Here is a 15,334-nt window from a genome sequence, read left to right as displayed (position 1 = left end):
GAGACTGTGAGCCCCACTTGGGAGAGAGACGGTGTCCATCACGTTAGCCTTGCATCTACCCCAGAGCTTAGAAAAGTGCTTGGCATGTAGTAATTGCTTATTTAATACCATCATCATTATTATTATTACTTTCTGACTAAAATCCCCTCTCGGTGAGGGGGTGGGTGTTGGATATTGGTGGCAATACCCTACCCTACTTCTGCAGGGTGATGTGGGTTGGTGAGAAGAGAAGTGAGTGGACAGCATAGCCTCATGGAATGACCCAGGGCCCAGGAGTCAGAGGATCTTGTTCCTAATCCTCACCCTGCCATCTGTCTGCGGGGTAAACTTGGGTAAATTATCTAATTTATCTGTGCCTCAGTTTCCTTATCTGTAAAATGGGGATTGAACAACTTTTCTCCCACCCAGTCAGACTGTGAGCCCACTGAGAGACAGGGAATGCACTGGAAAGGGAAGTATACCAACTCTGTTACATTGTATTCTCCCAAGTGCTTAGTATAGTGCTCTGCACCTAATAAGTGCTCAATAAATATGACTGATTGTCTTGATTTTCTTCTACCTACCTCCAAAGCTTAATACAGTCCTTGACACAGAGCTTACCAATTACCAAGATTATTGTGTAGGTCTGTCTGTCCCACAGGGCCAGATGACACAAAAAAGGCTTGCTGGGGGCCACCAGGTCAGTGGTGGGGTGGGTGGGCCTTGCTGACCAGGGCCTTCCCTTCTCAGTCCTCTTTTATGCTGTCCCCTATCCCAGAGAGCAGCCTAGACCGGGCTTGGAATACTAATTATCATCGTGGCATTCTTTAAGAGTTTATGATGTTCCAAGCACTGGGGTAGACACAAGATAATCAGGTCAGATTCATCCCCATCCATCATTCTCACTGCCCAAATGAGCTGTCTGTAATAGGATAACTGTGGTATTTGGTAAGTGCTTACTAAGTGCCAATCTGTCAGTCAATCAGTCAGTGGTATTTATTGAGTACTTCCTAACTACAGAGCACTGTACTAAGCCCTAGGGAGAGTACAATACATCAGAATTAATGGACATTCCCTGCCAAGCCCTGAACTAAGCACTACGGTAGAGACAAAATAATCAGGTCCCACATTGGGCTCAAAGTCCAAGCAAGGGTGAGAAGAGGTATTGATTCGTTCATTCATTCAATTGTATTTATTGAGCGCTTACTGTGTGCAGAGCACTATACTAAGCGCTTGGGAAGTACAAGTTGGCAACATATAGAGACGGTCCCTACCCAACAGCGGGCTCACAGTCTTGAAGGGGGAGACAGACAACAAAACAAAACATATTAACAAAATAAAATAAATAGAATAAATATGGACAAATATTCATTCATTCATTCAATCGTAGGTATCAAATTTCCATTTTAAAAATGAGGAAACAAAGGCACAGAGAAGTTAAGTGACTTGCCCAAGGAGACACAGCAGGTATGTGGTGGAGCAGGAATTGGAACCCAGGTCAGGCCCGTGCTCTTTCCAGTTGGCCACACTGCTCCTGTGATGAGGCCTCGTCTCAAAAACCTCAAGTGAGTCTCTGCAGCGGTTGGGTAAGGATCCAGAACTCCTAATTCTCAGCCCATCCAGATGCAAAGAGCTGGAGGGAAGAGGGGAGGGCAGGGAAAGTGTGAGTGGAAGGGAGCATAGCAGAAAGGAAGAGGAGCAAGGAGGCATTAGAAAGAGGATCATTTCCAGGTTTATTCCCCAATTAGAATGAGAAGTGGTAGTAAAAGAAGCACGGAACTGAAAGTCAGATGACCTGGGTTCTAATCCCTCTCTCTCCTTTGCCTACTGAGTGACTTTGGGCAAGTCGCTTCACTTCCTGTGCCATCGCTTCCTCATCTGCAAACTGGATATTAAATCATATTCCTTCCTACTTAGATTTTGAGGCCCATGTGGGACAGGGACTGTGTCCATTCTTAATTATGTTGTATCTACCCCAGTGCTTAGTACAGTGCCTGTATCAGAATAAATGTCTGATCAATAATTAATTAATTAGGATGTCCACCACCTCCTTCTGAGTAAGGGATGCTGTGAGACCTGGTTTCCCATTTTAAAATTTGAGCATTCAGAAGTTACTAGATCCTGACCCATGGATTGCCAAGTCTTCAATGGTACCTAAACCCTAACCTAAACCTTAACTCTAACGATCATCCAAATTCTAACCTAAGCTTCACCCAAACTGTTAAATCCTCACCCCCGATCTTGTGTTCCCACTCTTTGTGCCCTGCATTCCCATGGCCGCTCAGGATGAGGTTCATTCTCTTGCATAGTGGGGTTGGGGGTTGGATTAGGTTGCCTTTTCTCCATGTCCTCATTGATGAGGAGATTGGTATTAGTTTCCTTAGGATGAGGAGATATCTAGGTTGGATGGATTGCAGAGCAAGGAATACATGAGCAGATGGACCCAAGATTCCCAAGTCACTGTGACTATGATGAGGAAGATGAGGAAACCAAGGCACAGAGAAGTTAAATTCTCACAGAGAAGTTAGGTTCCGGGTGGGTGGGGCTATAAAGAAGAGTTAAAAAATGATGCTGAGTTCCCAAATAGTTTGCATGCCATCAAAGAATGGAGTTTAACCTTAGCTGGTACTCTCCTCAGGAGCGTTGCACTCATCCTTGCAACAAAACAAAACAATAGAAAAATATCCACCCCGACCTCATCCCCACCAAAAAAATCCACTTTTGTGATGCAAAACCTTCTCCTGAAACCCGGGATCAAACCAGGAAGCTTGAGGTTTTCATTCTAACATTCTCTCAATTTAGCTGTTTCACCCAAATTACCAATACTGATTTGCCCCCTGAATAGATAGCATCATCTATCATTAACCATGCCCAGGAAGTTAGACTCAAAGTTCAGCCTTCACTGGTGAGACACATACCCACCCTTGCACTGTATTGCGGCAACTTTGGTTCCATATCCAGAGATAGTATCTCTACTATCTCCTCTCACCTTGCAGATTTCTCCACTGGTTAATACATCACCCTCGCACCAAACCAGCATCTAAGAGATGATTTGGGTGAGTGGAAGGCTGCTCTTTCCACTTGTATCAGTGAAAAATAAAATGGAAAAAATTTTCCTATTTGGAGGAATCCCTGCAGGAAAATAGATTCCTTCTGACACCAAGGCTCTTAATCTTTTATCTCCTCTGAGCTCGGCTGTAGAATATGTGGAAGGGCAGGTTGATGTAAAGACTAGGCTATAGCAGTAGATGGGGAGTCCCCCCTGAGTTCTTCATGTGGAAAGTGCCCTGTGAGTAGAAAAGAATTCTCCTGGGTTCTGGAGGCAAAACTCACTCCATCATTTTGGGAGTTTGGTTTGAAGTCTCACAGCAGACACTCAAGGGAAATTAAAGCCATGGTAGGAGGACACAGGTTCAAACTGCTTCTGTGTCTCTTGTCTTCCAAGGCTGACCCATGTCACCAAGTCCCTTTTGGAAAGTTGTGTAAATATTCGATAACCATTTTCAGTTCTCTCTCAGTCAGACCCCCCCTCTTAATCTCGTTGCCCACCAAGCCACAGCTCTACCCATCTTCAAAGCCCTTCTGATAGCATATCTCCTCGAGGAGGCCTTCCCTGATTCAATTCAGTCAGTGGATCGTATTTATTGAGCCCTTACTATGTGCAGAGCACTGTACTATGTGCTTGGGAGAGTACATTATAACAATATAACAGACACACTCCCTGCCCACATTGATCTTACAGCCTAGAGGGGGAGACAGACATTAAAACAAATAAATTACTTACAGATATGTATACATAAGTGTTGTGGGGCTGGTAGGAAGATGAATAAAGGGAGCAAGTAAGGGTGGCATAGCAGGGAGTGGGAGATGAGGAAAGGAGGGCTTAGTCAGGAATGGCCTCTTGGAGGAAATGTGGCTTCAATAAGGCCTTGAAGTGGGAGAGATTAATTTTCTGGCGGATATTAGGATGGAGGGTGTCGCAGGCCAGAGGCTGGACGTGGGCAAGAGATCAGCGGCAAATAGATGAGATTGAAGTACAGTGAGAGGGTTAGCACTAGAGGAGCAAAGTGTGTGGGCTGGATTGGAGTAGGAGAGTAGTGAGGTGAGGTGTCGGGGGGAAAGGTGATTGACTGCTTTAAAACAATGGTGAGGAGTTTCTACATGATGAGGAGGTGGATGGGTAACCATTGATGGTTCTTGAGGAGAGGGGAAACATGGCTTTAACTCTTTTTTAGAAAAATGATCCAGACTGCAGAGTGAATTATGGAGTTATCTTTGTGGGATAGGATGAGTGATTGTATTAACGTGGTAGCAGTTTGGAAGGAGAGGAATGGGTGCATTTTCACACTTATGCTTGAGCTGCTGAATGCTGCTGGTGAAAGTCTAAACACCAAGCCTACCTTGTTCACTTTAAATTTATCCTTTCCTGCCTTAACTCTGCCCTCTCCTCTGCCAGGCAAAACAATTTTTCTTCCCTTATTGACACACATGCCCATCACTCCTGTCAGTGTTCTGGACATTTAACTCCCTCCTCAGGGCCCCTGTTCCTCTCCCTCCTCCATCCCTCACCCCCAACGACCTGGCCACCTAATTCATTAGGAAAATTAATACTCTCAGGTCTGACCTCTTCAAACTCACCACTCCCCCTTCTCCATCCCCCACCGCTCCCATCCCTCTCCTCTACTTTCCCACCCTTCTCAGCAGTACCTTCAGATGAGATCTCCCCACTCTGCTCAATGCCACCTCATCCATCTGTGCTTCAGACCCTATTACCTCTCATCTTAATAATAATAATAATATTGTAATAATAATAATAATAATAATAATAATGGTATTTGTTGAGCGCTATGTGCGAAGCACTGTTCTAATCTAGGTTCTAATCCCAGCTCCACCGCTTGTCTGCTGTGTGACCTTGAACAAATCACTTCACTTCCCTAGGCCTCAGTTTCCTCATCTCTAAAATGAGGATTCAATACTTGTACTCCCTTCTACTTAGGTTATGATGTGAGTCTCTTGTGGGACAGGGACTGTGTCTGACCTGATTAACTTGTATTTACCTCATTGCTTAGAACAGTGTTTGACACATAGTAAGTGCTTAAAAAATAATAATACTAATAATAATATGGTTGGCAAATGTATAAATACCCCAGACCTCTGTACATTCCTTCAGCTGCATCCCTCCAGGACTATCTATTTGGGCTTAAAGGAAAAGAGATTGAAGAGAAAAGAGCGATTTGTAATTCATTGGATTGTAAATTTCTCCAAAGTAGTGATGTCATCTTCTTTTGTAGTTACATGGAGCGGTGTGCCCTGCATAGGATAAATGCTAAATAAAATACAGTTGATGTTGCTGATGATCTGGAAATCAAGAGAATTGGGTTCTTGGTTCAATCCTGTCATTGATTAATCATGTGACTCTGGTTATTATTTAGCAAATCTGTGCCAGATTTTCTTCACCAGAAAACAAAGAGCACTATCACAGGGTATAGATTTATAGGAAAAAGAAAAAATGGTTTTGGCTTATGAGGAAGGGGAGAATAGAAGCCTGAAGAAGTTCATGCAGCAACTACAGGGTAATAACAACAATAAAAATATTAAAAATAATTATTAAGCAATTACTATATGCCAAGCACTGTACTAAGCACTGGGGGAGATACAAAGTAATCAGGTCAGACACAGTCCCTGTCCTACATGGGGCTCACAGTCAAAGTCAAAGTAGGAGGGGGGACAAGTTTTGAATCCCCATTTTATAGAAGTGAAGTGACTTGCTTGTGGGAGAGGAGGAGAGACAGAGGGGAGACCAGCAGAAAGAAGAAAACAGAGAAAAAGAGTCTATGTAAAAATGACCTAATGGGGAAGGTAATGAAGTTAGAAGTCATTGAAGTTGTGGGATGAGAGAGGGTCAGCATGTACAGAGGAGTTTTAGGTGAGGTAGATGTTAGAGCCGATATTGGGGAGAATAGAGGTTTTTGGGGTGATGCTGGGCTTGGGATTTGGGAGGAGAGTTAGTATTGAAAGTGTTTGGAAAGCAAATTTAGAGGGAATTTGACGGGGTGAAGACAACAAAGGAGCTGGAAAGAGTCGTGGAGGGGCAGGGGAGAGATGCAAGATTGGTCAGTCAGTTAAAAGAATTTATTGAGCCTTTACTATTGTAGAGCACTGTATTAAGCGTTTGGATGGGTACCTTATAACCAACACATTTCCTGCCAACAATGAGCTTCCAGTCTAGAGGGGGAGGCAGACATTAATATAAATCAAATTACAGCTATGTACATAAGTGCTGTGGGAGGGGGAGGGAAGATGAATAAAGGGAACAAGTCAAGGCAACACAGAATGGAGTGGGAGAAGAGGAAAGGAAGCCTTATTCAGGGAAAGCCTCTTGGAGATGTACCTTCAATAAGGCTTTGAAGGTGAGAAGTATAACTGTCTGTTAGATATGAAGAGGAAGGGCATTCCAGGCCAGAGGCAGGATGTGGGCGAGAGGCCGGCGGCGAGATAGACGAGGTGGAGGTACAGTGAGAAGGTTGGCATTAGAGGGGTGAAGTGTGTGGGCTGGATCCATAGGGAATGTTGTTTAGGTATCAAGCAGTTGGGGATTCGTGGGGCCGAGAACTCCTTGACTTTTGCGGGGAGCCAGGCAGTCGTTCATTTAACTAGCTAACTAGGATGACCAGGTCTGACGAAAACACCCGAACATAAATCAGAGCGCTGACTTGTTGGGAAAGCAAGCAGGTTACACCTTCAAACCCGCATTCATAACTGTCATGGAGAATTCCTGCAACCCAAGACAAGTCTGAAGCTCTCTTTCACCTTGCGCATCTGGGAGAAGATCTTAGAATGAACTGTGAACCCGTTGTTGGGTATGGACCGTCTCTATCTGATGTGAACTTGTACTTCCCAAGTGCTTAGTACAGTGCTCTGCACACATTAAGTGCTCAATGAATATGACTGAGAGTGAATGAACCTGAACAAATGGTTTTAATGTCAGACAGGCAATAACATCATGGTCAGGGAGAGGGAAGCAAATAGATACTTAGGGCTTTAGCCTGCAATGAGTATGTACAGTCAAATCTGGATAAAAGAGGGCATGGGAAACCTGAAAAATCTGGTAAGTTGAAATCCAACCACCCCCTCTAGACTGTAAGCTCGCTGTGGGCACGGAATGTGTCTGTTTATTGTTATATTGTACTCTCCCAACTGCTTAGTACAGTACTCCACACACAGTAAGTGCACAATAAATGTGATTGACTGACTGATCTTAGCCTTTAATTTCAAGCTCTTTCTCCACCATATCTTCTCCTTGAGTTAGTGATGAGTAATCGATATGCCTCCCATCTCAATCCCTTTCTACCTACTAGGGATTCCGGAAATGGGCAGGGCCTTGGTCAAGCATGGGTAGCTCACAGAAGGAGAAGAATCAAGAGCTTGTGTAGGTCAGACGGTGGAACTGAGAAGCAGCTTGCCCCATTCTTCACGTGCTGTTTTCTAGACTTGGGGGTCCCCAAATTCTGCCATTTTCCACCTTCACCTGGAAGCATGAGAAAGCACTTTGCCACTCTGTTTTTCGGGGAGAACCTCTCCCATGAATCCTTTTGGAATCCCCATCTAGAGGCCTGACAGTTTACTTCAAGCCATATCATTTTTTGCTTCCCCCTCACCCCAAACTGAGCCTCATTACACAACCCCCTTCAGAAGTCACGTCGTCCTTTTAATCTCCTCATGGCTGTCCTCATCTCCTTGTTCCTCAGGGTATATATCATGGGGTTCAACATGGGGGTGAAACCAGTATTGGTCAGGGAAATGGCTGTGTCCATGGGCAGGACGGTGAAGGGACGACAGTAGATGTAGATGCTTGGCACAAAATGGACAGTCACCACCGTGATGTGGGAGGTGCAGGTGGAGAGCATTTTGCTCCTCCCTTCTCCCGAGTGGGACCTGAGCATCACCAAGATGGCCGCGTAGGATCCCAGCAGCAGGAAGAACCAGAGTGAAGTCAACAATCCATTGTTGGAGACCATCAACAGCTCGAGGGTAGAGGTGTCAGTGCAGGCAAGTTTGAGGACCTGGGGGACATCACAGTAGAAAGCTTGAAGGACATTGGGGCCACAGAAGGGTAAAGGGAACAACAGAATGATCTGAACAATGGAATGCAAACTGCCACCCACCCATGAAGCCATAATCAACCCCATCCAAGTTTCTTGTCTCATGAGGGTCACGTAGCGCAGCGGCCTAGAGATGGCAAGGTATCGGTCTAAAGCCATCACTGAGAGAAAGAAGACATCAGCTCCCCCAATGAAGTGGAAGAAAAACATCTGAGTCATGCAGCCATTGAAGGAGATGGTCTTTTTCTCAGACAGAAGGTCGACTAGGAACTTAGGAAACATGATGGAGGGAAAAATGATATCCAGAACTGCCTTGTTTCGAAGCAGGAAGTACATGGGTGTGTGGAGTAGAGAATCTTTGGTCACAGTGACCACAATAAGCAGGTTTCCCAACACGCCTGTTATATACACTGTGAGGAACACTACAAACAGGAAAATCTCCAGCTCTCGAAACTCCATAAATGCTAAGAAGATAAGTTCTTTCACCCTGGTGTGGTTTTCCATTTCCACTGTGTAGAAGGACTGCACAAAGGTCCAACCTGATAAGCTCGTATCTATCCCGGTGCTTAGTACAGTGCCTGGAACATAGCTGGACAAACACCTTAAAAAAAGGTTAACTTTGAGGAAAAAGAATGTAATTAGAGTTTGAGTGTCATAATGATGATTCTTGGCATTTGTACAGTACTTTTAGTTTTCCAAAGCTTTTTCCCTATACTATCTCATTTTACTCTCATTACATCCCTGAGACGTAGAGAAGGCAGCTATTATCATTCCCACTTTACAGAAGAGGGAACTGAGGGACAGAGAAGTGAAGTCACTTGGCTACGATCACACTGTAGGCCAGAAGCAGAGTCGGGATTAAAACACAGAACATCTGACTCAGTTTTTTGGTCTTTTTCATGTTATTTGTTAAGCGCTTACTATATACCAGGCACTGTACTAAGCGCTGAGGTAGATAAAAGCTAGATACAGTCCACGGCCCACACGGGGTTCGCAGTTTTAATCCCCATTTTACAATTTAGGTATCGAGAAGTTACGTGACTTGCCCAAAGTCACACAGCAGATACATCGGAGCTGGGATTAGAACCCATGTCGTTCTGGCTCCCAAGCCCATGCTCTACACACTAGGCTATGCTGCTTCTCATTCTGCTCTCAGTTGACTAAACTCCATTATATGGTGTTCTACACTATCTACAACATAGATCAACAATAATTTAGTCATCGACGTGGCCTAGTGGATAGAGAACGGGCCTGAGTCAGACCTCAGGGATTCTAATCCCGACACCTCCCCTTTTCTGCTGCATGACCTGGGACAAGGTACTTCACTTCTCTGGGCTTCAGTTACTTCATCTGTAAAATGGGGATCGAGACTGTGAGCCCCATGTGGGACAGAGACTGTGACCAACCTGATTTGTTTGTATCCACCCCAGAGCTTAGTATTGTGCCTGGCACATAGTCTTCTAGACTGTAAGCACGCTGTTGGATAGGGACAGTCTCTATATGTTGCCAATTTGTACTTCCCAAGCACTTAGCACAGTGCTCTGCACACAGTAAGCACTCAATAAATGTGATTGAATGAATAGTAAGCTGTTAACAAATACGACAGTTACTATTATTACCATCATCATCATCATCAATCAGAATCACCATGGAGGGAAAAATGATATCATTTATTCATTCAATCATATTTATTGAGTGCTTACTGTGTTCAAAGCACTGTACTAAGCGCTTGGACTGACTTGTTCCAATTTGTACGTGAACTCTGCTCATTATCTCTCTTTGGCAGAAATCAAACTGGAAGGTCAAAACTGGACCACCGAGAAAGGCTCTTTATCCTAACTCTCTTGCCTCCTCTCTCCTCCTTCTCCCCACCCCCTGCCCCTTCTATATGTTTTCTGGTGCTGTCTCTGTTTTGCTTAGCTCTTCCTCCCTTTACCTGACTGTACCTTCCTTTGCCCCTCTCCATCTCCCTCTGCCTCTCTTAACCTCTCTCTGTCTCATCCCACCTTCCTCTGCCTCTCCCCATCTCCCTCTGCTTCACCCACCTCCCTCTGTCCCTTTCCATCTCCCTCTGCCTTTTTTGATCTCCTTTTGTCTCTTTGCATCTCCCACTGCTTTGCCTCACTCCCCCACTCCCTGCCTCCCTACTTCTTCTGCTTCTGCCTCCTGTCAGTTTACCCTCTCTTCTACTTTCCCATCATTCCCAGCAATATCTTCAGAGGAGATCTCCTCCCTCTTCTCAAGTGCCACCCCCGCCACCTGTGCTTCAGATCCCATTGCCTCTCAACTTATAATAACTCTCACCCTTTCCCTCCTCCTCTCCTTAACTTCCAACTTCAACAGCTCACTCTCCAATGGCTTCTTCCCCTCTGCCTTCAAACATGCCCATGTCTCCCCTATCCTAAAAAAAACCCTCTCTTGGCCCCACTGCCCCTTCCAATTATCGCCCTACCTCCCACCTACCCTTCCTTTCCGAACTCCTAGAGTGAGTCATCTACACTTGCTGCCTCGAATTCCTCAACTCCAACTCTCACCTAGACTCCCTCCAATCTGGCTTCCATCTCCTCCACTCCACTGAAACCACCCTCTCAAAGTTCACCAATGACCTCCTTCTTGTCAAATCCATTGGCTCCTACTCTATCTTAATCCTCCTCGACCTCTCAGCTGCCTCTGACACTGTCGACCACCCCCTTCTCCTCAAAACATTATCCAACCTTGGCTTCATGGACTCCGTTCTCTATTGGTTCTCCTCATCTCTCTGGTCATTCATTCTCAGATTCCTTCGCTGGTTCCTCCTCCCCCCCCTCCCATCCCCTAAGTGTAGGGGTTACTGAAGGGTCAATTTTTGGTCCCCTTCTGTTCTCCATCTATACTCACTCCCTTGGTGAACTCATTTGCCCCCACAGCTTCTATCACCTCTATGTCAATGACACCCAAATCTACATCTCTTCACTTGTTCTCTTTCCCTCCCTCCAGGCTTGTATCTCCTCCTGCCTTCAGGACATCTCCATATGGATGTCCTCCCACCACCTAGAACTCAAAATGTCCAAGATTGAGTTCCTTATATTCCCTCCCAAATCCTGTCCTCTCCCTGACTTTCCCGTCACTGTGGACAGCACTACCATCTTTCCCATCTCACAAGCCCACAACCTTGGCGTCGTCCATGACTTTGCTCTCTCATTCACCCTACACATCCAATCCACCACTGAAACCCGCCAGTCTCACCTTCACAACATCGCGAAGATCCGTCCTTTCCTCTCCATTCAAACTGCTACTTTGTTGATAAAATCTTTCATCCTATCCTGACTGGATTACTGCATCAGTCCCTTTCTGATCTCCCATCCTCCTGTCTCTCCCTGCTTCAGTCTGTACTTCACTCTGCTACCCAGATTATCTTTGTACAGAAACACTCTGGGCATGTCACTCCCCTCCTCAAAAATCTCCAGTGGTTGCTTATCAACCGCCGCATGAAGCAAAAACTCCTCACTATTGGCTTTAAAGCACTCCATCACCTTGCCCCCTCCTACCTCACCTCCCTTCTCTCCTTCCCCAGCCCAGCCCACACAGTCCGTTCCTCTGTCACTAACCTCCTCATTGTGCCTCGTTCTCACCTGTACGCCATCAACCCCTGGCTCACGTCCTTGCTCTGGCCTGGAATGCCCTCCCTCCTCACATCTGCCAATCTAGCTCTCTTCCCCTCTTCAAAGTCCTACTGAGAGCTCACCTCTTCCAGGAGGCCTTCCCAGACTGAGCCCCCCTTTTCCTTTGTTCCTCCTCCCCTCCCCATCGCCCCTACTCCAACACTCTGCTCTACCCTCTTCTCTGCCCCACAGCACTTGTGTATATGTGTACATATTTATTACTCTATGTTATTAATGATGTGTATATATCTATAATTCTATTTATTTATATTTGATGCTATTGATGCCTGTCTGCTTGCTTTATTTTGTTGTCTGTCTTCCCCTTCTAGCCTGTGAGCCCATTGTTGGGTAGGGATTGTCTCTTTCTGTTGCTGAATTGTGCTTTCTAAGCACTTAGTACAATGCTGTGCACATAGTAAGCACTCAATAAATACAACTGAATGAGTGAATGAATTCAGCAGTGTTTATTCATTCAGTCGTATTCATTGAGCACTCACTGTGTGCAGAGTATCTTAGAAACCCCTGATTTCCTGTTCTGAAGCTGAAGTTAGATAGTCCCTCCTGGGAATTGCATCATTCTCACCTTTGCTCGCTTTTCAATGTGGAAAAAAAAAGTTTGCAGAACTATTGACTTCAGAGTCCAAACCTGGTGATAAGTCTCTTCCTGACCTCCCTTGGTTGTTTACTTTCGACATTTTTTGAGAACCTACTGAGCCCTTGGGAGAGTACAACAGAATTAGTGGACACTTTCCCTGCCAAGCACTGAACTAAGCACTAAAGTAGAGACAAGATAATCAGGTCCCACACGGGGCTCAAAGTCCAAGCAGGGGTGAAAAGAGGTATTGAATCTCCATTTTACAGATAAGGAATTTAAGGCACGGAGAAGTTAAGTGACTTGCCCAAGGAGACACAGTGGGTAAGAGGGGCAGCAGGAATTAGAACTCAGGTCCTCTGACCCCCAAGCCCGTGCTCTTTTCAGTATGCTATGCTTCTTCTGCAATGAGGTCTCCGATCTCAAAAACCTCAAGTGAGTCCCTGCAGCGGTTGGGTAAGTGTCTGGAACTCCTAATACTAAGCCCATATAGATACAAAGAGCTGTAGGGAAGAGAGGAGGGGAGGGAAAATGTGAGAGGAAGGAAGCCTAGCAGAGATAAACAAGAGCAAGGAGGCACCAGAGAGAGGATCTTTTCCAGGTTTATTCCCCAATTAGAATGAGAAGTGGTGTGGCCTAGTGGAAGGAGCACAGGACTGAAAGTCAGAGGACCTTCTCTCTCTCCTGCTTGCTGAATGACTTTGGAGAAGTCGCTTCACTTCACTGTGCCTTCGTTTTCTCATCTGTAAACTGGGGATTGAATCATACTCCTTCCTAGCAATTTCACCCAAATTACCAATACTGATTTACCCCCTGAATAGATAGCATTATCCATCGTCAACTGTGACTCAGAGTTCAACCTTCACTGGTGAGACCCATACCCACCCTTGCTCAGGATTGCAGCAACTTTGGATCTCTATCCTGAGATACTAGCTCTACTATCTCCTCTCACCTTGCAGATTTCTCCACTGGTTAGGACATCACATTTGAACCACCCAAGCATCTACAAGATGATTTGGGTGAGTGGAAGGCTGCTCCTTCCACCTGTATCAGTGAAAAATAAAATGAAGGACAAATTGTTCTTATTTGGAGGAATGCCTGCAGGAAAATAGATTCCTTCTGACATCAGGTTATAATCTTTTATCTCCTCTGGGCTCAACTTTAGAAAATGTGGAAGGGCAGGGTGATGTAAAGATTAGGCTGTAGCAGTAGGCAGGGAGTCCCTCGGAGATCTTCATGTGGAAAGTGCCCTGTGAGTGGAAAAGAATTCTCCTGGGTTCTGGAGGCAAAACTCACTCCACTATTTTGGGAGTTTGGTTTGCAGTCTCATAGCAAACACTCAGGGGAAATTAAAGCTATGGTAGGAGGCTCTAACTGCTTCTGAGTCTCTTGTCTTCCAAGGCTGACCGGTATCACCAGGTTTCTTTTGGGAAGTTGTGTAAATACTCAACAATTCACTTTCAGTTCTCTCTCAGTCATACCCCCTCTTATTTACTGAGTGATCTTAGTCTTTAATTTCAAGCTCTTTCTCCACCATATCACCTCCTAGAGTTAGTGATGAATAATCAGTATGCATCCCATCTCAATCCCTTCCCACCTACTAAGGATTCCGGAAATGGACAGGGCCTTGGTCAAAGATGGGGCGATCACAGAAGGAGAAGAACTAGGAGCTTGTTTACGTTGGACAGTGGAACTGAGGAGAAAGTGAATTGATGCAGCTTGCCCCATCCTTCACGTGCTGTTTTCTAGACTTGGGGGTCCCCAAATTATCCTATTTTCCTCCTTCACCTGGAAACATGAGAAAGCACTTTGCCATATTGTGTTTCAGGGAGAAGTTCTCCCATGAATCCTTTTGGAATCCCCATCTAGAGGCCTGACAGTTTACTTCAAGCAATATCATTTTTTGATTCCCCCTCACCCCAATCTGAGCCTCATTACTCATCCCCCTTCAGAAGTCACGTCGTCCTTTTAATCTCCTCATGGCTGTCCTCATCTCCTTGTTCCTCAGGGTATATATCATGGGGTTCAACATGGGGGTGAAACCAGTATTGGTCAGGGAAATGGCTGTGTCCATGGGCAGGACGGTGAAGGGACGGCAGTAGATGTAGATGCTTGGCACAAAATGGACAGTCACCACCGTGATGTGGGAGGTGCAGGTGGAGAGCATTTTGCTCCTCCCTTCTCCCGAGTGGGACCTGAGCATCACCAAGATGGCCGCGTAGGATCCCAGCAGCAGGAAGAACCAGAGTGGAGTCAACAATCCATTGTTGGAGACCATCAACAGCTCGAGGGTAGAGGTGTCAGTGCAGGCAAGTTTGAGGACCTGGGGGACATCACAGTAGAAAGCTTGAAGGACATTGGGGCCACAGAAGGGTAAAGGGAACAACAGAATGATCTGAACAATGGAATGCAAACCCCCACCCACCCATGAAGCCATAATCAACCCCATCCAAGTTTCTTGTCTCATGAGGGTCACGTAGCGCAGCGGCCTAGAGATGGCAAGGTATCGGTCTAACGCCATCACTGAGAGAAAGAAGACATCAGCTCCTCCAATGAAGTGGAAGAAAAACATCTGAGTCATGCAGCCATTGAAGGAGATGGTCCTTTTCTCAGACAGAAGGTCGACTAGGAACTTAGGAAACATGATGGAGGGAAAAATGATATCCAGAACTGCCTTGTTTCGAAGCAGGAAGTACATGGGTGTGTGGAGTAGAGAATCTTCTTTGGTCACAGTGACCACAATTAGCAAGTTTCCCAACACGCCTGTTAAATACACTGTGAGGAACACTACAAACAGGAAAATCTCCAGCTCTCGAAACTCCATAAATGCTAAGAAGATAAGTTCTTTCACCCTGGTGTGGTTTTCCATTTCCACTGTGTAGAAGGACTTCACAAATGTCCAACCTGATAAGCTCGTATCTATCCCGGTGCTCAGTACAGTGCCTGGAATGTAGCTGGACAAACACCTTAAAAAAAGGTCAACTTTGAGGAAAAGAATGTAATTAGAGTTTGAGTGTCAT

The 15,334-nt window shown here is 45.5% G+C and overlaps 2 protein-coding genes across 2 annotated transcripts; both read right to left on the bottom strand.

Annotated features, from left to right (window-relative positions):
* Nucleotides 1–7,667: 7,667 nt before the first annotated feature.
* On the bottom strand, nucleotides 7,668–8,672 carry LOC119943792 (olfactory receptor 4D6-like). Its single transcript, XM_038764959.1, has one exon. The coding sequence runs from the start codon at nucleotides 8,583–8,585 to the stop codon at nucleotides 7,668–7,670; it is 918 nt and encodes a 305-aa protein (XP_038620887.1). The 5' UTR covers nucleotides 8,586–8,672.
* Nucleotides 8,673–14,262: 5,590 nt separating this feature from the next.
* Nucleotides 14,263–15,270, bottom strand: LOC119943826 (olfactory receptor 4D6-like). Its single transcript, XM_038765000.1, has one exon. It carries the CDS (start codon nucleotides 15,181–15,183, stop codon nucleotides 14,263–14,265), a length of 921 nt encoding a protein of 306 aa, XP_038620928.1. The 5' UTR covers nucleotides 15,184–15,270.
* Nucleotides 15,271–15,334: the final 64 nt, after the last annotated feature.

This window comes from Tachyglossus aculeatus, chromosome 22, assembly GCF_015852505.1.
Source record: "Tachyglossus aculeatus isolate mTacAcu1 chromosome 22, mTacAcu1.pri, whole genome shotgun sequence".
Classification (NCBI taxonomy): domain Eukaryota; kingdom Metazoa; phylum Chordata; class Mammalia; order Monotremata; family Tachyglossidae; genus Tachyglossus; species Tachyglossus aculeatus.
Note: the sequence above shows the minus strand (reverse complement) of the source record. Positions and strands in the feature narration are given on the sequence as shown.

Excerpts from the sequence above, each read along its gene's own strand:
- LOC119943792 (XM_038764959.1), bottom strand. The coding sequence starts at position 8,585 with ATGGAAAACCACACCAGGGTGAAAGAACTTATCTTCTTAGCATTTATG.
- LOC119943826 (XM_038765000.1), bottom strand. The coding sequence starts at position 15,183 with ATGGAAAACCACACCAGGGTGAAAGAACTTATCTTCTTAGCATTTATG.